The 22956-nt window shown below is 41.9% G+C and overlaps 1 protein-coding gene and 1 long non-coding RNA gene across 3 annotated transcripts in view; one reads left to right on the forward strand and one right to left on the reverse strand.

Annotated features, from left to right (window-relative positions):
• The window catches only part of LOC143305687 (uncharacterized), a 210528-nt gene that overhangs the window by 90607 nt on the left and 96965 nt on the right, over positions 1-22956 (forward strand). The window lies entirely within an intron of this gene.
• Positions 941-22956, reverse strand: part of LOC117605478 (discoidin domain-containing receptor 2) — a 108325-nt gene continuing 86309 nt past the window's right edge. For both annotated transcript variants that reach the window (XM_034326870.2, XM_076690216.1), the window contains exons 4-9: positions 20795-21026; positions 12291-12746; positions 8765-8972; positions 8117-8668; positions 7725-7822; positions 941-6556 (exon numbers count right to left, since the gene is read on the reverse strand). In XM_034326870.2, coding sequence (XP_034182761.1) covers positions 6389-6556; positions 7725-7822; positions 8117-8668; positions 8765-8972; positions 12291-12746; positions 20795-21026 — 1714 coding nt within the window. In that variant the 3' untranslated portion in view covers positions 941-6388. The remainder of the gene's footprint in view (positions 6557-7724; positions 7823-8116; positions 8669-8764; positions 8973-12290; positions 12747-20794; positions 21027-22956) is intronic.

Genomic DNA, 22956 nt, shown 5'->3' on the forward strand with positions numbered 1-22956 from the left:
ACACGACTGATTATCACTTCGTCGTAATTATTTGTTACTACACCGTTAGCAAGAAAATTTCTTGGCTGACCTAATAATTTCCACGAATTCGAGCACGATTAAACTCGATTATTTTCTTAGGACAATCGATATCGGAGGTGGTCGCGTGGCAATAATCAAAGGGTTGGTGGTCGCTTTCAACGCGCATCCATTCATTAAGGTTAAGCAGCATTTACGGAAGCTCCATCAATTCCACGCCGAGCCAACTGATAGCCGGATTATCGTAGTATTACCTGGTAATTAGCTTCCAATGAATCTGTGCACGATCGACGACGTTTCTCGCTCGATTTGTCGTTCATCGAAATCGGTGCATATCCTATAACGAATTTTCCAGCGCAATGATTCATTCTAAAAATACCAGGACACAGATTCACCATTGGGTGATCTTTATTAAAAATTGCGTGAAGGAACACCAATCCAACGTATCGATTCTTCGTACGTGTTTGACGTCAGTTGACGTTCCAGCGACGTTGGTAAACAGCAATCCAGAAATATCTTTCGGGATAAAATATTTGCAGAAAGAACGTAACTTCGATGGTGTTCTTTTTCTCTTTTCCATTGTCTGTCGTTCCCTCCAGCCATCAGGCTAGTAAAACTGTCGAATTACATCACGATAATGGTGGAACGAAAGGAAAAGGGAGGATCTGGGAATCAGGGATAAAATGAATCGTCACGGGTTCCTTCGGATATTTATAGACTCGATTCCGCTTCGCTAAAAGTTTTATTTCGTCCACCCAGGACATATAGTCTGGTCTTGTGTCTGTGTGTACGTATGGAAAAGTATTCTGTACGCTTGTGTGTATGTATTTTTTCATGTCATCTTGTTGATCGTGTGCACGTTACACCTCGTTACTCGTAGTCTTTCCCCTACGTCGCAATTGGTACAATATAATATGTATAGTTTTTATTTTTTTTTTTTCTATCTCGTTAGCATACAAAAGGATACAGGCACACAAATATCAAATATGCATCCGTTACTCGTTATGCTATTGATCGATATAATTACACTCACAGTGGTATCATTTATTTAATTATTCTTTTTTTTTTGCATTTTTTACTTCATTGCTCGTACTTGCACCCAAACATTCCAGTACGTTATTTTCTTTCTTTCACGCTCACCTTTTATACTTTACGCTGTATGTTACAGTTATATACAAAGAATGGTCGCTTCCCCGCGCATCGACGGGCTTATTTATAATACGTTTACACATAATATATGTATAAATTACAATTGCTATATACATTGAGAGATAATGCGGCGCGTTTAATAGCTTCAGGGTGGTGAGAACGTTCTCCTAAGCTGCCATTATCCTTGCTAAACCTATGATATAAACCATTGTCGTTGTTTTCCGTCCTCGTGACTGCTCGTCGCGTTCTCGTTAACTGTTTGCGTGCAGCTGCAGCTGCATGTAATCACCGAGCATCGCTCGTATTCGTACGATCGATATCGGTGCACGAATTGGCCGTGATCAATGAGACGACTTTGCACCCAGGTACACCAACATTTTTTACACATACGTTGTTTGAAGGAATTCAGCGAAATAAAATTCTATCATTTTAATAAAGGAAATTATACTATGAAAGATTGCTGTTATTTTTAAAAAAGTAGTAATCTATGATGAATGAATTTCCAATTGAATCCTAAATTAAACCCATCAATTAAATTAAATAAATATAATAAATGAATAAAGGTCTTACAATACGCATAAGATTGGTATATATGCATGGATAATGGAGCCCTGAGGGTTAGTCGATCAAACAGCACCTCCTTTCATCTCTTTTTTTTAAATTCTCCCCTTTACGAGTCTCTCGTACGCACTCGTACGTCGTCGAATAAAAGATGGGCCAGTTTTCCTCGGTGCATCCCGTTCCCCGCCGCGCTATCGGCAAGCTTCTTCCCGCATTTCTCATGTCGGATTGAAAAAGGGTTGCAACGAGTGATTTATACAACATAGCTTCCTCGGTCGCCCCTCTCCGGTGTGTGTCTTCTCTGTGCGTAGGTACCGATGCAGAACCGATCGTGTCGTATCTCGCCGATATCGGTCGACCGTGTTCGCGTATCTCCGCATCGACGACGCTCGACGTCGCGGGGGGGAATAAAAAATTACGGGCTCATAAAGGGCGCGCCAGGAAACAGCAGTCGCCGGGGCATGGTAATCGCTGTATTCGAATGCGCTGCAAACGTCCAACGGAACGAAAAACTCTGATATTTCTTGTTCTTTTGGAAGTTTCATGTTTACCCGCGACCCTTTCGTACATTTCTAAAGGGGTTGGAAGTTACATTTAGAATGCTCGTTTTTAATCTTTGCAAACGTACCAGGGTGGAAATTCTTTATGCAACTTTAACTTGTAGTTATTTTAACGTTGACACGATCGGTCGTTATTTCTGAAAGAATTGAAAATCCTAGAAGGCCGTTATCGAACCGTGACACGGAACTTGAACGTGCAAAATTTAATAAAACAGCGGAGAATAAGCTCGGCCGTGTTACAGGGACGATTTAGAGCGGTCGTGCGATATCGCTACGATCTCGGTGCACACTCGGCGCCGTTGTCATTGACATGTCGGCAGCATGCAGCTACGCTGCACAAAGGAACCATAAAGTTTCCAAAGAAGTACGCCGCGAGCAGCCACACCGAAAGTGCTGTCCTTCGTCATCTTTATCTACCTTTCTGTCCAAGAGGATCGACTCCTTAACGATCATCTCTTCTTCCTATATATATATATATATATATATTTTTTTTTTTTTATTATCTAAAGTCCTCGATTCTCTCGACACCCGTGCTTGGTTATTGATTTAATTCTTCCTTAACGTATAGTATGCGCGTGAACGTCGTCGTCCCCTTGCCGCTTTCTGCACGCTTAAGATAAATTGACGATTATTGCCAGGAGCGGACTGCTAGGTACTGGAAGTGCAGGAAGTTGAAGGTACTTAATGCTCGGTGCCGGGGTTATTGCAGAAGTTCGGTGAAAAATAGCAGGTCGCGCGATAAGGATCTCTCCTTCGTTCCCTCTGTTCGCGCGCTCGCGTAACATTGTCATACGGAAGCGCGAAACTTGGAACGAACACGACGAGCGTATAGACGCGCGATACGAACGCGTCCAAAAGTCGATCGTCGAGCAGGAAGAAGAACCTTCTTTTATCAGTCCGCTCGCTGAGTTATTAACGATAACGTGAATCCCTTGTACGTGATATTCCTCCCCACCCGTCGTGTCTTGAGAATTTTTTTATTTTTTTATTTTTTCAAGGGGAGCAGAGAAAAGAAAACGACGATCATTATTGCGACAAAGTTATTTGCTCAGTGCCCTCCCCAACTTAAGGCGCTTGAAAGGTGTGTTTGTACGTGTATGTATAATTAGTGCATGTGTGTACGTGTAGTGTCACGAGGTCCCTAACGGTTATATTTACACTCGAAGCACTCGAAGCTGTCACTCTTACGAATTTACTTTAACATTCTACGCTGGCGACGATTTAGACGATTAAACACTAAATATACATAGGTAAGTTCCGATCGTTGTAGACGCTACGCGTGTTTCCCTCTCTTCGTCGTGCCCAAAGCTTTCCGATGAATTTCTTTAACAAATGTTACAAACTATGGATTAGATTGTTGACGAAGCAGTGATATGATTCTGTAAAAATAACATTTGCTTAGAGATAGCAATAATGATATGAAATAAAGTGACTTCTTATCTTCTAAAGCCGACGGTTTTGGTTAAATCTAATAGAAAATAAAGAAAGAAATTCAGAGAAAAGCTTGTCGTCAACGCGATCAACCCGCGATTATCAATCTGATTCCTTTCAATTCACGTTCGTTCGATCTTATTAGTATTAGTTTCCTTAATATATCACAATGTGGTCGGTTTTCATTTCCGTACACGTGCTATTTATTAAACCATACTCTTCGCGTCCTTTTCTTTTTTTACGTACACATGTATTTAGTTATTGTTGTCTCATCCCTGTATTGTCGATTCCTTACGTCAGTTAATCCCTCGATTTTCCTCGTTGCATGAAGGCGATGTCGGTAGTAATAGAGAAATAAAGTCGGGCTTATACAATATATTTATATTTATATATATCGTTATTATACGTTTAAAAATCGCCGTCGCACAATAATACGCATTACCTTTGTATATATATATCTATTTATATATATATGTATTTGTTCTTCCTCCGTTTATTGTATATATACATCGCATACATACGCGCGTGCGCGTGTGTGATTGTGTTTATGTGTGTACGTACATATGTCACAGTAAAAATATTAATGCAATAAATGTCTTTACAAATAATGAAATAAATTTTCATATTTGATACTGAATATTCGTAAATTTATTAAATAAAATTTTTCTATTTCCATTTTTTAAATATACATAAAAAGAGTAAGTTTTTAATGTTATGTTTCTATCAATGCGTTGCAACAAATGTGTGCATTGCAGTCGACATTTTGTTAAAATCCTACGTAAATGCATACGTTCACTGAATTTTACGTTTTTACTGTGACGTATAGACAGCGTATATAAATTAAAGATTCGTTTAAAGGTCGCTATAATGCAGCGACAATAAATAATACGACGAATACATGAGAGCACGCGCGCACGCGCCTCCGCACGTAGCGCATCCGAGATACTCAATTATTTATTTGACGTCAGTCTTGTGTGAGGCGGGATCGAAGCTCGCTAACGTTCTCCTTTTTCCCACAAATCTTCCGTCCCCCATGGTTTCTTTCTTTACCCCCGACGCGTTCGATACCATCGCGTCGATCTTCTTACTCGCGCGTTCGTTTCCCTTTTTCTTTCCGCTCCGAGCCATAACTGACGTTCGCTTAATCACGCGACCGACTCGAGAATCGACCGTCGATTGTACTTGAGCCCGGCAATTAACGACGATTAATTATCAGTCGCGTGTCGATTCGACGCGGTCGCAAAAATATCTTATTTAAAAAGCTGTTACTCAACCACCGCGAATCGATAACGAGCTCGATCCGGTTGCACATGCGCGTCGAACAGACGAAACCATGAAACTCGCGCGACTCCTTCTGGAAATCCGCTCGCCGTTCAAATCGTCGTGCAAAGGTTTCCTCCTTACGAAGGTTGCATTTTTCCGCGCGGAAACGCGACGCCGCGAATTACAATTCCTTTATGAAACTCGCTTACACGCGTGGAATAAATGCGGCAGCGAGCGGGTAAATGTTCACGGAACGTGAACTCTGTGCGCACGATGTCGACGAAAAATACGACTCTGTTATTTCAACTTGTAAAACACTTTTGAGACGTGTAATTTATTCAAAGGTTGAACTTTAAGGAACGGGATTAAAATAATTTTCTTACATACAGGAAACTGGAAAGATTTTTTGATGTTACTTAAAAGAAATGTTGTATGAATGTATAACATTTTTACGTTGGTAATGTGCGGCAGTGGTACATGAAATTCACGTTCCTCGACTAAACAATAAAAATCCGTGGTGGATAACTGAAATTTCTGTTTACTACCCTTATGGAAAATTATTTTTTAAATTATTTCAACCCCTACTTACGTCTCGAAGAATCGTGTTCGACGTGCTTGGTTCGTGGTCATGCACACCCTGTACGAACATGAGAACGATAAAGCCGGCGGTAAAATAAAAATTGTAGAGGCTCGTGAAGCGAGACGTTCGTTTCGGGAGCACGAGATTCGGCTGGCGAGCGTTTCAAGATCCCCAGAAGAGTCGACAGCAGGCGATAACGCTGTCGCTAAACTGATATGCCAATTGTAGTTACAACTCCGGTTATGCTCACTTCACCCACCAGGAAAGCGGGTTGAGTCCTCTTAATCGCGGCACTCGAGGTACGGTTACTCGAAAGTGCGCCAATGGCAGTGTTCGTTGAGAGAGATACCGATGAGATCGATCGTGTCGAAGCTGCGTTCAATCTAATTGGACTTTTGAAATTTAATAGGAAAGAACGACGCCTCGGTATGGCGAAAAATTTCCTGCCTCGTCGCAGTCGATTCGATCTCTCCTGTCATCTTCTCCTCCTCCTCCTCTTCGTCCTCTTCAGCTTCGTTTCGACGCTAACAGCGTTCGAGTTTTCGCCCTGCCTTCAGCATCCATTGTCGAATGATTGCCTCTTTTTTTTTTTTTAGTGTTAACCGTGTATTGAAAATGACATTTATGCAGAGGAAAAAAGATCAGACGAGATCATGAAATGTTTGCGTCTGATATAGAATGGAAGGAAAAGCGAGATGATTTATGAGAGACCGATGGATGCTGAAGGGTTTGATCAATCGTTTGATCTCTCTGTGTGAAGCACGAAATTCTGTCGTACCTTCGACCCAGCGGTGTGCCGCGTACATTCTGCAGGACACAGCAATCCTTACGCGTATCTGTGCAAAGAGTGTTCACGACGTTTGCTTCCTCTACGCTCGCGCTCGCAAACGGGTTCCGGGCTCGGTGGGTTCGAATATGTCAGGTTACTGGAGCCACGTGGGGGTGGCGCACTCATTGGGGGCGGAGGTGGGGGGAAAAAACTCTGCAAGCATGCCTGTTGCAACATTAGAAAAAAAAGAAATTAAATACATTGTTCGAGCACACTGTAATATTAATTTGTTAATAATTTAACAATATCCTTTATATTTTAACAACAGAAATTTTTAAAACACTCACATGGGGTTTGGAAAATTTTTCAATTAATTATATTAATAAGATAAAGAAAAATATTACTTTAATAGTGCATTTTATTGCAAGGCAATAGCTCAATTGGTTCCCAAGATACGAGGCTTCAAAGCTTAACATGCATTGCAAATTTATAATGTTACATTTGTAACACTTGTAATAGGACCTATAATAGGAGTGTTAATAAGTAATCCCACCAAACTAATAGAATTTACGTATTTCTTTTAGTAGGAAAACGTAGTGTTGTAATATCAATTATTAAAAACAATTAGAGAGATTGCAAAATTTTATAATTAATTATGTTCAGAAGATAGAGGGGAACGTGATCTTGATAACGCCTTTTGTTGCAAGGCGATAGTTCAATTGGTTCCCGAGATATAGGAGTTTAAAGTTTAGCGCGTAAGATGCCGCGAGATTGATGAATGACAATCGAGTTTCCAGGAATTGGCGTGACCTACATTTTTTCCTGGAAGTGCGTACGCACGGTAGTAGTAGTATAGTAATAGTAAAAATCACGTGACTTCATTGAACAGCAAGTGAGAGGTCCAGTGGAGCGAATGAGACACGCGTAACGAAACACGGAAAATTACGATTATCTTCAAACGACGATATCTCGGTAACGGAAAATCGTGTCGATATGAAACGAAAACTGTTATAAAGTGCACGAAACACTACTTCTAACGATATAATTATAATTTTTGTAAATATTATAATAAATAAGTTACGTTACTTTAAAGTTAACCCAATTTTAATCCAATAATTTTTCCCTTAAATGATGTTTTTTCTTAAAAAATAATGAATATTGTTAATAGGAAATAATTAATAATGTAATTTCATGAATATTAATGTTTATAAATAATGATTAATTATTGCTTTTAGCATTATTATTAAAGGGGAAACTTTATTGTCAAAATAGATGCTGAATTTACAGAGCGATCTTAAATCCGTGATTGAAATTGAAGTTAAAGATATTGAAAGAGAAGTATTTTCTTAAATATTTATTATTTTATAAGATAAATAAAACAAAATTAACTTACCTTCGCGCTACCCCTTGATGAAGATTTTGAGAAAACGCTATCCTGATCGCTGCTTACACTAGGCACAGGCATTGGTACCGCGTAATCGTAGGTGGCATCTGTAAACAAATTAATAATTTACTTAATTTAACAGTTCAATTACTCATTAGAACTTGAGACTTCCTATATTTTATTATTCAATCTATTTTTGATCATAATGTGAATAATTTAAAAAGAGATTGCTACTGTACTTTGTTATGATAATCAGTATCCTCGTTCCATTAACTGAATCTTTTTCAATAAAATTAAATATCAAGTACTTGAAGATCAATTCAAAATTGACTAATCTAACAAGCGTGCCAACAAGTGTCTCAACAAGTGTCAAGACAACACCGGGCATCGATCGTGCTTACCAGACTGCTCAACGTTGTCGTGAAGGTCCTTGTTGTCTATAACAACGGTGCTGTATCCGTAATAAGCTGCATGAGGTGGTTCCCGATACTTGCTCTCGTGGAAGGGTTCCTGGTACTCGTCGAGCCTGACATCGCCTAGCAGACGATCGTTTAGATCGCGAGGCAGCGTCGTCAGTTTGGTACCGGCGTACCTGTCGTCTAGTTCTTCAACTCTGTAGGTCATCAACGACGGATCCTTCTCCGTGGTACCGTACGCGGATTCTGGCGACAGGTGTTGATGATTGCCCGAGGGAATCGCGCTCTTGGTGCTCAGAGGACTGGCGAAATTCTTGCGTTGCCTGTGTCGCGTGACGATCAAAAAGATCGCGACCGCCAGCAAGAGGATCACTGCGGTTAAAACACCGATAATCACGGCCATGTAAGTTGGATCATCTTGCTTGACGACCGGCACCTCGGCTTGAAGAGGATTGTCACGGGCCGAGATTCGATCTCTTTGCCTCGGTGCTTCGGTCGTGGGCGGTGATTCCGGAGTAAAGTTCCCGTGTGCCACGTCTGAAACGATAAAACAATCAAAATATGTAGAATACTATAAAATCGCGTGTCTTTGATCCGCGTTACAGGTAATGGGACTATGCAAATTATGCTCACCGGAGTCGAAGGTTATCTCGCTGATCATGATCCACCGCGAGGCGAAGCTGAATCGCAGCTTGACAAATTTGCCAATACGATGGTGCAGCTTGATGGAGATGTTCCTCGAGTGTTCGAAGATCCTGTCCTCCATGTAGGAATACACGATTGGATCGCCGGTGTAGTAGCGACCACCGACGCTGAACATTATGCTGGCCTCAGAGAACACCTGTTTACAGAGAAAAAAGGTTGTCCTCTGAGCAAGAAAGAAATTAAAATCAGTGATAATTTATTACCGTGATTCTTCTTTACAAAAACAGAAGAGCACATAGCACAAATTCCTATGAAATATTCACAGCCTCTGCATTCTTTATTTTTCTGCAGTATTAATTCGCAGAATAATATCACTCGTGAACTATTAGCAAACTTTCCTAGGAACTAGCGCAAGAGATCGTATTCTAAACGAGGATGTACAGAACGCATGTACCCATAAACCAAGTTACAGGAGAAATATGTAAAACACGTCGCGACAAAGGTTATATCAGACAGTGGAATGAAGCTGCCCATTGTGTACGGCAAACATGATGCAGTGGCTAATATTCAGCATTAATTATTTGTATAAATCAGCGTCTGAAGGGGTTGCTGCATCGTTTCGCCGAGGAACAAGCCTGGGATATTAATATATCCCGTAGTTTCTCATCCACAAATACAGACAGCTATTTATTACGGATATAACGAGCATCTTTATAGAGGCAACACTCGGTTGACATCGACGACTTCGATAATTGCGAGCCTCCTGTAGGCGATTGTGCGTTCGCCGGCAGGCGGGAGGCGCGTGGAATGCTAATTCCGCTCCAGGAAAGCGTAAGATAGTTGCGCGAGTAGAATGCCTGCCGGAAACTAAGAGCAGGACGACGCGCGAGAGAGAGATAGAGAGACAAGGAAAGGGTGGAACAGCGCGAGGGACGTGGAAACGGAGATTACAAAGCTGAGATTATCTAACTCTCTTAGCCCTGAAGAGGAACGCAACGGCGATGCGTATGGATTTTCAAGGCAGCCTCGTCGAAGCTTGCCGTGGCACGTCGGCGGATAGACGAGATGAAGAGTATGGGGAAGTTGGAGAAGACGAAGACGTGGCCACGAAATCGCTCGCGAGACGACGAGTTTAGGAAGATAATAACTTCTGAATCGATAGTTTTAATCCATAAGCACCTTAATAATTTTTGCAATCTACTTAAAAATATATGGTCCTACAGTGGCGCGCAAAAGTATTCGGACACTATTTAAAACAGAATACCTCATTTAAAAAGACTTGAGGTTTCTCGAGAAGATATACAAATTAATTTACTAAGATATGTGTTTCTGCCGTTTTAAAAAATTACAATTTGTCGAAATCGTGGAAAAGATAGTAAAAGGCAATTTTGTAACTTTTTATTTGAGCCTATAATTAAAATTTATAAGATCAGTCAATGCACTTAGAAATTACAAATGCCATATTTTAAATTTTAATTACAGGCTCAAATAAAAAAATTAAAAAATTGCCCTTTACTATTTTTTCCCGATTTCGACAAATTGTAATTTTTTAAAAAGACAGAAGCACATATCTTACAATTAGTAAATTAATTTGTATAGCTTCTCGAGAAATCTCAAGTCCTTTGGTCCAAATTTAAATGAGGTATCCTGTTTTAAACGGTGTCCGAATACTTCTGCGCGCCACTGTATATTCATAAACTTAATTCATATATAATTTTCTTTCTATCCGATTTAAACATGCGATGCTATATATTTTAAATAATGTTTGAAAAGTTTGGGAAGAAGAGAGAGAGAGTGAAACGTGGAGCGCGAAACTGGCGATGCTTTGAAGTGCTGTCTTTCAGAAGACGTGTCCTATCCGCGCGAGCGGGCGCTTGTTAATAGAAGGGGACGTTTAGGGGCGGTTGCTACCATCTTTTACCCCTTGCACCGTCCTCCTACCTCAACCATAGACTGCCGACTTGCCAGACTGTCGGTATTGTATTTGAATACGTGGCGTATCTGCTCTTCGGCTCGTTGCTTGCTACCATTGTGCGTGCACGAGAGAGAAACACAGTTCCTCTTGCTCCTCGACGTTCCCTTCCTGTCTTCCGAGAACCGTTCCTCCGAGAATGAAGGAACGGTTCCCCTTCGAGAGCCGATACACCGTCGTTTCTGCTGCCCTTGCCATCGCCACCTCTCGTTTTCCGCCTCTCCATCGGCCCTCGCCATCTTTGCCCGCTCGCGAGCACACAATCCAGCCTCAAGCTGGGTAATGAGGCGCTCCATTCAAATAAATCTTGATACCAGTGTGGAGAGTGTTTCGACGCCCTGTTCCATAGAGATCCGAGCGTGATCAGACGTCCTTCTGGATAACTTATATTTTAACCCTTTACGTTGGAACGATGGGTTACGCGCTTGGATCATATTTGTGCTTAACGTAGAAATCATGTGCGATAGCAAATTAAGTAAACATATCAGAACGAAAGCAGAATTAAAAAAATCTCCAAAGTTATTTCCTTCTTCTGTCGTTGTTCGATGTTTCAAGTCCTTTTCTCGTTTACGGAGCAGTGGATTGTCCAGGGTAATGAGGGTTTCCATTGAAATAAATCTTGATACCGGGACGAGGATATTATATAGAAATTCGCGGCCGGAAGCACAGGGGACCGGAAAATTTTCGCAGAAACTAGCAACACCCAGCAGCGTTGTTCGCACCCTGTAAAGTCGCGCGCCTCTGACTCGTGGCTCGTTTCCTCTTTCTCTCTTTCCATCCGTTCCATCGCAAAGCCAGGGGCTAACCGTTGTTGCGCCTCGTTACCCATCCTACGTCTGACCTTGACTTCAACATAGAACCTGGATTTCATAGTGTACATGCTCCTTTCTCCCTCTGGTTTCCTTTCGTTCTCCTACAGGGTGCGGATTAAAGGTTGGCATGAGATCTTCGCGTACATTTCGCCACCACCGTCCGTTTCCCATTTCTCCTCTTCCTTCTCTATCCATCCTCTGCTTATCTCTCTTTATTTCGCTTAACGTGTAGTTTCGATTTTTTTCTTCTTTCTCTTTTTTTTTTGTTTGCTCTTTCTCTGTATCGCAGTTCTGGCCACGTTGGCGAGTCACCGCCCCGGGCCCTTCCAATTTCCTCCCTGTCGTGCTCGCGTCTGGTCGGGCTCTTTTTTTCGCGCGTTTTCGCGGATGTTCGGTGAACGATCATAGAGGAAATTTGAAAATAACGTGGCCGGGGTTGCGTTCAAAGAGATTGCTGATAAAGGAGGACCCGCTGGAAATTCCATCGTCGACCGAATATCGATGGCGATACGGATAACGAATCAAAATATTAAAATTTAAAGTGGACGGCTCGAGGTGCGGTCCTTTTTGCCACGGAAATCGAGAACGAGTTTGTGCGGTTGATGGAATAAATTGGAAGGGAACATTATGAAACGGAAATGCTACTCATCTGGTTTATCAAACCGATATAAATTCTCCACGATATTTCCTAGTTTCGATCGTATCTTTTATCGAAAAACAAAACACTCACCTGTACATCCTTGGTGAACTGATTGTTGCAATAAATGTGCACAGCCGAGAATTCCCTGACGTGGTCGAACTCGAACTTGATCTCTAGAGGATGGCCGGATCTAGTGTCGTTCCTCCAGCCTACCCATCCCTGACCCCTGTCGTAATCGTAATAGCCCATCTTGAAGTTATCCGGCCCGATCTTGCCGTCTGTCAGTTGTCCCATGCCACGCAGAAGCTGACCGTCCCAATAACCGTCGTAAGTTGCATCGAAGAGTTCCCAATTGCCGCGTTTGTCACCCTGCGGCATCGAGTACGACACGATACCGTCGTTCCACGGGCAACCGTACAATTCCACGCGCATGCAAACGGTACGACGATGGTAACTGTACGGTAGAAAACGAACTTTACTAGCCCACATCGGCGGCTCCAGCTCGTGCTTCGATTCCAGGTAGGTGTTCGTGTTCCCCTTGATCACCTGCGACACAAGCAATTCCCGACACGTTCCTATGAATCGTTTCATTTCGACACGGGATTGTATCGTGGATCGGTGATAAAAGTGAGGTACAAAGATACAGCGAAATGCAGGTAGAATAGAGATAAGCGAACAGAGCGTTTAGGACATTCGGAATTCTATATAGTTGAGAATATATTCTTTTTACGAAACTTTTTCAGGAAGCTTGTTACGTATCGTTAAAGAATTCCTGGCTGCTGCGATTTCTCGTTTCACACATTCTCAGATGGAACAACGCGCGGAGTTGTTCCATTCTGTCGGCGGAGCGTGAGCCCGAAGGTCGAAACGGCTGTATCGCGTTCGAGGATCGAGAATTTCTCGGACGGCGTCGTCGAGGGTCGTCCCTTCGAAACAAAGGACCTCTTATTTTCCACTTACCAGCTTGACAGCACCTCTCGACTCCACGAGTACCAGATTCTCACGTATGGTCGCTTACGTGACCGTAGTTCATCGCGGTCGTGATCCCGACAGGTGTATACGCACACCGATCGAATCTTCATTATTATTGATACGATCGACGATAGTTTATGGTGTTTTAACGACAGGTTTCGAACAGTGAATTGTAATTTTTTCAACCTACGCTAGATTCTACGTTGCTTCTACTTTACTATCAGCGAATGAATTATTCAGAAGATATTCTTAAATTATCCGTGCCAGGTGTTGCTAATGATTCTTCTTGACTATGGAAATATTTTATAAACACGATTAATAAATAACGTGCATGGATTTTGAACGGTTACACCGGATTACATTATTGCAACAAAACTTGTTCAAGAACCAGATTTTATTACATATTAAGAGCATAACGAGCTTCGTTATTTCTGTTATTTGTATAATATTAAGATCGTAGTTATCGAGAAAATTATGCAAGCATAACGGGACAGTATTTAATTACTAAATAACGTAAACGGATGGATTGAAGTACTTTAATAAAATCTGAGCGTGATGAGCAATAACTTGTAGAGGAAAGTGACCGTCGTTGTAAGTAATGAAAGGCTGGACATCCAACAAGCGACTTCTAGCACTAAGCTGACGTTAATTTATGCAAGGAAGCAGTCTCTATGCACTTTAGAGCTATTTACATTCAAATTTTTATCAGCGTTTTAATCCTCGCGATTTATAACAATATTCTTTGAAGACTATTCTACTGCAACGGGATATTCTATGTTTATAAAGTTCAAATACGGTCTACAAATTTATGCACTTTTATTTAAAACAATTTCGTAGCTTCAAGTTTAATAATTACAACTGTTCTTGCCAATAATATGATAACCTTTTAACCAGCACTTTTTTCACCAGGAGATCCGTCTCTTCTGTTTGTTCTTTTTTCCAAGCATCACGGCTCTGAGATTCGCGAATGGAGCCAAGAAAATACGATTAAAAGATGATGATCGTGGACGGGCAACGAACCGGGCACGTTTTGCGGCGGGGCGGTCCGGTAATTGGGACCAGTGGCTGACACCGTTTTATTTGCGCTCGTTATTCTCACCGCGACGCCGTACCTGATGTTTAGCACATCGAAACGAACGCGACACGGAGGGAGTGGCGACGGCGAACGGTGAAATACAATGAGCCGACACGTGTGAAATTTTACTGGGCGCCGTGTCCTGGACATCGTCTCGTTTCAACTTCGTTACAGGAGTTTAATGAGCGTCGACGATCCGTTCGGCGGCGCGAAACGCCTCGTTAAGAGGCCGAAATATGCGCCCGTAAACGGACTACTCTTGAAAGAAGTCGAATGAAACAGCGAAAAAGTCGTGGATGTTAAAATTTTCACGACCCTCACGGTTTCGTTGCACTTTGCTGACGAAACTAGCGGATTTAGTTGGCAATAAAAGAACGTACAAGTGCATTAAGAGTATAATTGAAAGGAGTTTTATTTTATTTTGATGTCGGTGGGGTTTGAAAATGTTTGGTAAAGTTGCATTAAATTCTTGCAATAAATTATATTATTTGAAACAACGTTCTCGATGATGGACGAATTTCCAACTGACTGTGAGTTCTAACAGCGAACGTGTTAATTAAGAGTTTAAATAACCTGGTAATTAATTTCTTCTACTTCGCTTGTTCGAAATAATTGGAATAAAAATCACAGAAAAAATCGCTGATACTAGCAATAAATAGTTAAATTCTGCTTTCATTTTCAATTTAAAATAAGTCCCACCTAATTTCTTTGTCCTACTATCAAAAATATCAGCAATGTGCAAGACGGTTCAGAATGCAGAAAACGAATTTCTATCTTCGCAGACAATTGAAGGCAATATCGAAGAGCCCCGACTGCAGTCAGTTATTAATCGGGTCTGGACGAGCAGCGAAAAGGTTCCACAAATTTTCAGCTTATTCCAAGAAAATCCGAGGCGGTCGTCCCGTGTGATCGTCGCGCGAGGACGAGCCGAGCGGGTTGAAAATACGACGGCATTTACGAGCCGTCGACTCGTCCACCAAGAAAAATAAGTAATCTCGATATTTATCCGCTCGCCCACGCGTCTCACTGCTCGCCCAGTCAAAGACTTTTCTCTGTCAACCGAACGATCCTCTCTTTTGAGACGAAGGAAAAAAGCGAGTTTTTGGCGGCTCCGTTGGTCGCGCTTTTCGTCGCGGACAAATTCCAACCGCGGCTGAAGGAAGCAGTAAGGCGTGGCGGTGCCACCAACGCCCATTTTATGTTAATGTTTCCGCGCCTCTTGGTGCCGAATCGTACGTCGTCGGCCACCGAACAGAAGCCGCGTTGATGGCTTCGTGTCGTCGAGGAAGATCGTGACGGATAAGCTGTCCGACGGTTTAATTAGACGAATATACGCGACGGGTGGTCCGAGGTGGTAGTCACACGAATTTCTCTTTGTGCGTCATGTGCTTGCGAGTCCAACGACCTTTCAAATCTTAAAGATACGGTCGTCTGTCCTTGATTTCGAGAAAATGGAATTGCACGAAGGAAAATTAGAACGAAAATGTATGCTTAGACGTGGCGTGAATTCAACGCCTTGCAAATTACTGTTATTGTTGCACTGAAAGAAACCTTGTCTATTAACGCTCTTCTTTATGTTACCGAGTTCCACTCCTGTCACGGATTAATTATGGCTTCTACAATTGTGTGATAATTAAATTGAAATTTAGATATTTTGAGAAACTTGAAGTCTGGTCTTTTTTCACTTTCATTTTGTTAAACTGCAAATTGTTCTCTGGCCATGATTTTTTTTCCATTTTCAGGCAGTTGAATAACAATTCCAAGTTAATCGATAATGTCTTTTAACAAGCAGAAACCATTCTATTTATTTCTGTCAATAGACGTACTGTATTGGAAAATATTGACAAGCTGCGCGTAACGATATTCCAGGCAGCTAACAATCGACTGCCGCTACAAAAGCGTATTTTTTCAAGTGATATTGAGGCGATTAGCCTTTTTCAATATTTTCAGTAAAAATACCATCGCGTTTTTGTTTACCAGAGAAACACTGGTTAAAGCCTCGGCTTTCGACAAGAGCTTTCTGTATTTTCGACGATTGCATCATTTAACAAGAAAAACACACTTTTTAAACGAAGACATTCCCAGAATTAGATCAGTATTTCTTCCTAACAATTCCAAATGTCATTCTATCTTAACTTCCTGGAATACTATAAACCCGCATTGATACTCTACCGATCTAAGGATCTCCAAAATTTTAATTCTCTTTAATCCTATTATTCTCTTAAACAGGGAACACGTTTCTCGCTTCGTTGAGAGGCACAAATTAAACAATGACTCATCCAGAAAGACCATTTCCTTTCCCAGAGCTCTTCTTTATCTCATCTTTCTTTTCTTCCCCATTGTCCATTAGACAAATTATAAAATTTTCATTAAAATATCATGCGTCACGGTTTACCCTGTTCCACCCAATAAGCGGTTTTATTCTTGCATCGAGTTGGTCCCGAGAAATCTGCAAGATAATTTATGTCCCCTCGCGTATCTCTGTCATGCCAAATACGGTCGTCGAAAGATATTAGATGCTTCCTGGTGCTTATTTTTCTCTTCTTTCACGCGGTTTCGTTCGAGTGGACTGTAAACGTAGCCCGTTGACAAGCGCACGCCATAGCCCGTACCACCGACGTTGTTGCCCAGTCCTGGACCGAGCTGTTGCCGGAGATTATTCCTCGGATAAGCGGAGTGTCGTTGTGTAATTAAGCGGGGAACAGGCTGGTCCTCGCAGCGGGAGGAAAGAGACACGAATTTCTGCGGATTTATCCCCGTGGATGGAGGCGCGGACGAGGTTTTGTGGGTGGGCCGTTTCGTTCGAAAGGGTACCTGTTTCCACGGGACAAAACTCTCGAAACGAATGTCGACCGAGTGAACGACATATATTTTTTTTTTCACCACGAACCAGCACGGAACGATAGCCGCCATCGATTCATGGGAATCTCGATTTCCTTTCACTTTTTTCGACCGGTTTCTACATTTGCTCCGAGCCGCGTTTCGTGTACTTAATTAGTTTGCTTTACGGCCGAGATTAAACGAATCGACGCGACGGGAGGCTACGGCCACTCGGTGATGGTAATTTATAACTAATCCTGAGAGATTTAAATTATACTCGAGACACGATTAAAAGAACCCGGAGAAACGTAGAAACGGAGTGGGCGAGGACTCGTGTTCCCGTCAGTTTCCGTTCGAATCGAATCGATCGATATGTCAAAATATATTAATGCGGATCGTTTACGGATGTACATTCGGCTGGAATACGAATGTGGATTTAACATATTGAATTTGAAACACAGTCATCATTCATAAACTCTTCTATACGCGGATTTATTTAAAAGGGAAAGAGTCTTGGAATTTTTAGGCTTGTCGAGAAACCGTACCCAGCATCGATTACAAAGAATTCAAGAAATTTTAAACAGCATTAATACTACATTAATTTTATAAATTTTCTACGTTTCTATCTTATTTTTAATGGCAACTTTCTCTGCAAACTCTTTTCAAAACTCTTCTACACGTTTGATATTATTCGCCCCAACACTGTTAGTCTGGTACACGCTCACCCTTTCCACGAAAGCTAGTATTCAGGAGAAAGTGCGTGCCAGAAAATTCTTTTCTCGAAGAAATATTCGCGGGTCGAAGGTTATTTCGTGGCGGTATGTAAATGGATCGCGAAGCCGGAATAGAAGGGGGTGGTTAAATTTCGTCAGGTTCGACCTTCGCGAAATGCGCGGGTTGGTTTGCAACGACCTCGGCTATTCAGCCCCAGGTACGCCTATCTAGGTGAGTCGAAATCGTCTGACCCGCGAGCAGCACGCGACGACTTTCCCTTCCCTCGTTTTATTGATCCACCCGCCTATACAAATAAGCTCGAAGCACCCTCTCTACGTACTAACTTCCAAGGAAATCCACCTCGTCGACTGGACGTTCACCTCCTTCTTTCCTTCTTCCCCATCTTTTTCCTCGTGTTTTCTCTTCTCGAGAATCACCGTTCGTTCCTTAGCAAGACGGGATAGAAAGAAAAAAAAAATAGAATAAAGAACGTGCTACTCGAAAATAATGTTATTGTCCACGGAACGAAATGACTTATATTGGTTCCCGCGTCGTTCCTTTCCAACAAATATCGCGAAACAGCGGAAGTTCTTTGAGAGTCTACTTCCGTTGTTCTCTTTTCCTATTTATCCGTTCGCTCGCGAAGATAAGTGAACTGAAAACAACGTCGGTGAGACATTTTCCGTGAATTGTTCCAATATTCCTCTCTTTCTGCTAAGAATCTTCGGGACGAAACAACAGTTTGCTTAAAGTTTCAGGATATTTGATTTTGTTCAAAGACAAATTGAGTAATGGGACTTGAACCCAACAGCGTATTATTGTCGTAAATATATTTCTTGAGATTCATGGCGCGATAAAGTTCGAAACGGCCAAACTGCTATCCGACACGAAACTTTTCCCAAGACATACACGTGTTAGGAACACCTTCTGAATACAAATATCCTTTAGTTCATCAAGTTTGCTTTATCTAAATGTCATTTGAATATTTCAATCACGACCGAATATCGTAAAGTTACAGAAAAATTGATTCGGCAAAGGGGACTGAGAGTATCTCATAAACGTGAACATATATTTCTCGACATTCTTAGCGCGATAAAGTTTGTAACGACCAAACTGCCACCTGACACGAAACTTTTGAAGATATACACGTGTCAGGATACCTGGTGAATATAACCGTTGTCCCTTAGTTTAGCAAGTTAAACTTCGTAATAGAAAGCGAGATGACGAATGATACTCGAGAGAATCACCACTAGAGAGAAGTATTGACCCAGGGCCAGAGGGACGATACACGAGGGCAAGTTTTACTTGCTCAAACTTCGAACAATATGCAAAGTAATGTGTACCTTAGGAGCGTGGGTCACCAATTCTGATGCGCTTTTAACAGATTCGCTGCAAAATGGTAGTCGTGAATATTCTCTGAAGGAATGAAATAAAATGAAATTATGTAGGAGAGATGAGAAAAAGACGTTTCCTCTTGGGATCGTCTGTCAGACTCGTCAGTGAGGATCCCTTCCACAGTATATTCTATATATTCGCACTGCATGCCGGGCGACCGCTTGCGAGAGCACCGATCATCTCGTCGCCACCTAGCGGTTCCCGGCCCAAACTAAAGGCGTCCCGGGAGACGAAACCCTCCTCCCACCCTCCACTAAACGCCTACAATTATTTTAATTCTGAGTGGAAAAAATTGTATAATAAAATTGTTAATTGAGCTACGAACTGGTTACTCGTCTAAGAGACACTTGGCGAACGAGTATTCGCGCGAGTAGCAAGCGGAGAAGGGACAGTTCATTCATCGACGTCAGGGCTTGGTGGTTCTCTGTTATTCTGCCAACGAATTCGCGGCATTCTCGAGCGGGTAACACGGGTAGGAGGACATATATTTCCCGTGGAAATAAATGAACGGGTTGGCCCTATTGTTGCTAATTAAAGCGGTAGGTTCACGGTTACCGATCTATTCTAGTAAATTGCATCGAGCAGAGAGCCGCGTGCACCACTTTTGAGGCGAGCATATTGCGGTCGAGATTTACGTCTTGTTAACGTCACGGTTTAGTTAGCAGGCCCTAGCTCTGTCCGCGGACCCGTGGACACCGCTACAAATCATTCTCGATAATCCGTGTGCTCGCTCGTTTTACGCGTATCGCACGTGCGACTAAATTTAACCGCGCGATTCCGCTTACGCGCCCGCCTCGCCGCGCCGCTTCTCTTTGCTGAATCGTTCTGACCGGTTAATTGAATTGAATTATGCGCATCCGTGCTTCCGGTCTGGATTAGGTACCGACACTGCCGTACGAATGATAAATACCGATATCGAACGTCCATTGATCTCTCGCCGTTTTTTTAATCCTTTCAATGCTACCGCCGCTCATAGACACTCTAGAAATTCCCCCCATTGACGATCAATTAATTTTCAATTTTAATACTTTCTCATTCCAATTTTCTACCCGTTAAGCTTTATATAAATTCGAAGTTACCAGCTAGGAATTTTGTTATTATTAATACAAAATTTTCGAAGAAGAAAAACATTGTCACTGCCGCATCATCGGACCCTACTTTCCTCGAATTCAGCGCAATTTTGCTCTCAATAAGGTCCCGTGTTTTCAGAAACAGCAAATACATCTCGGGACAGTTTCTCCTCGAACGATCTATTACTTCCTGCCTGTACTTCATCTCTTCTCTTTCCTTTCAGCCAATAAACGTTTCACCGCAAAGTTCGCCTAACTTAACGTCAATTCGCAAGATCGATCGGGCAGGTTACCTAGAAAGGATACCGAGCGCATAATTCTCGACTTCCTGCAACGAACGATAGTTTATCACAATTCACCTAAGAGGTATTTTATTATTTCTTTTGCTCGTTAACAAGTTGACAGCCAGGAGAGTACCATATGTTTCGATTGATCAATTAAAAATGAAAAGGAAGAAAAGTTTTGTATTATTTATACCGAAGGAGATTAATTCGAGGTAGCAAGTGCTTTTAGCGAAGGACATCGAAAGGGTTATAATATGAAATTACCTCTTCGCCTCGAACATCCCTGTACCGAACCCACTTGCCGAGCTTCGGTCTCCAATACTCCAGCATGTAAGCTTCGGAGTATTCAACACCTTGGCCGTTACCAAAGCGACCTTGAGTGCCGGTGGCGGTGATCATGTGGACCGTGTGAAGATCGATTTCCAGCCACTCGCGTGGTTCCGTCGTGATCTGCTGCTTCGGGCACCAGGCACCTCCGTGGCTCTCTTGCCTCAGCCTGCAACAAGGGTAAATATTTACTCTGAGATTACCGACCCTTAGTTTTTTCTTTTCTTTCCTCTGCTGTTTCTATCTTCTTCCCCCCTCGAGGAAGCTGAGAAAGCTTTTTTTAACGCGTCGTCCGGGAAAACGAGAAGCCCGAATCATTTCTAGGGAACAGCGAACAGGGAAGGGTGATTGCTACGTTAACCCTCGCTTATTATATCTTAACGATTCTTCTTTTTTATGGTAAAAGAGATTCTAAGTTTTCTTTCTAAGAAAATTTTAGCATACCAGATCTTTAAGTTACAGTATTATCAGATTTTAATAATTTTTGTTGAAATATTCGAGACTTTAGTATAATAAATAGTGGAGTTATTTCGATTCTTCGTTTTATTTTTCGCACGAAATGACAGGAAAGAGCCTTGAATCGTGTGTCAAGAAAATGCATTGAGCAGATGGTTTATCCTACGCTTGACGATTGTATGCAGACCCTGCAATTGACGTGCCGATAAGAATCAGCCGATAAGAGGAAAGCAAAGAGGATGACGGTATAATCGGAAATGTTACGTCGTCGCAGAAAGGAAATCGTACAAATACGTGATCCTGCTGGTGGCTGACGGATAACCGTCACCTCGGTCGGGCCGATACGGGGTGAAATTATAATTTATCGATCGAGTCGAGCCACCGGATGGCATGAATTAAAGATGAGCTGGCGCCGCCACGAGAACGACGAACAGGGAAGCCACTTCGAGCCGGCTAATAATTGTATTCGCACATACCTTTCGCGGGCTCGTCTACCGCATTAAAAAGCTCTCCCCTCGGCCGTGATTGCCGCGGAAAAAAGCGTCTTGCAGAAGGAATGCTGGCACGGATTCCACGAACACCGAAGGAAACCGACGATCATCTTCAATTCAATCGCTTCGACATCTTACTCCTCGCGTTTACTACCATTAACGTTTTACTCGAGAAAGTATACCAATTTGAAAACGATTTTTAGAATTGAAAATTAATAGACCAAAGAAGTTGGAATTCAAAAAAATGTAGCGAAATTTGTATGGAATAATTTTAGCTAATATAAAATATAATTGCATAAAAATGTCAATGTGTTTTCTTTGATAATTCATATAACAATAAAACACATAGAATCCATCGAAATTAATTTGCAAAATAAAAAATTGTCCAAATTAAACTATTATCAATTCAGTTTATCCAGGCAACTTTATATAAACGAACATATACATTATGTTTTCAGTCTTCTTTTCCAACATAAAGCAAAGCCCGGAGTTCCACTCTATTCTCGTACGTCATTTATACACCTCACTATTCCTGGCGAAAATTAAAGTTTCCCCGGTTCCTTCAGAAATCCCTCTTAACGCAGCCACTTCGAAACTCAATTTCAACTATTAAAAAAAATAAAACAGAAAGGTATCAACGCGACTTTCTGCGGTTCTTTGCTCGAGATTACTTCTCGAACAGCCGAGCCCCGAAGGGGGCGCAAAGAAACGAAAGCTTTTGGCGAGCGAGCGTGAAGGGAAAACGTAAGAAAGGCAAAGAGGTTGAGTCGAACGAATTTCGTTCAAATTCAACTTATACACTCTCCTTCGAAACTTATGGAACAACTTATCATCTAGAACGCTTGATTTTAAAATGAACTTCTCTTGGATGTGTCCATTTAAAGGGAGACACTGCACGAACGAAAGCAAAAGTGTAACTTTTGCAATGAAGAAATACCCCTGTAAAAGTGTCATGATTTGAAGCGTTGCTTTGACTCGACCGACGGTAAGAGTGGCTTTCGAACGAAGAATGAAAAGAACGAAACGGGACAAAGTAAGAAGAAAGACTGAATGGGGTTCGGTAAGTAAGGTGAACAGGAATACGTTGGGTAAACGCGACAGAGAAGGAGGTACAGCGAAAGACCATAACTCATAGCCCATTAAGAGAGCTGG

The sequence above is a fragment of the Osmia lignaria genome, chromosome 9, assembly GCF_051020975.1.
Source record: "Osmia lignaria lignaria isolate PbOS001 chromosome 9, iyOsmLign1, whole genome shotgun sequence".
Classification (NCBI taxonomy): domain Eukaryota; kingdom Metazoa; phylum Arthropoda; class Insecta; order Hymenoptera; family Megachilidae; genus Osmia; species Osmia lignaria.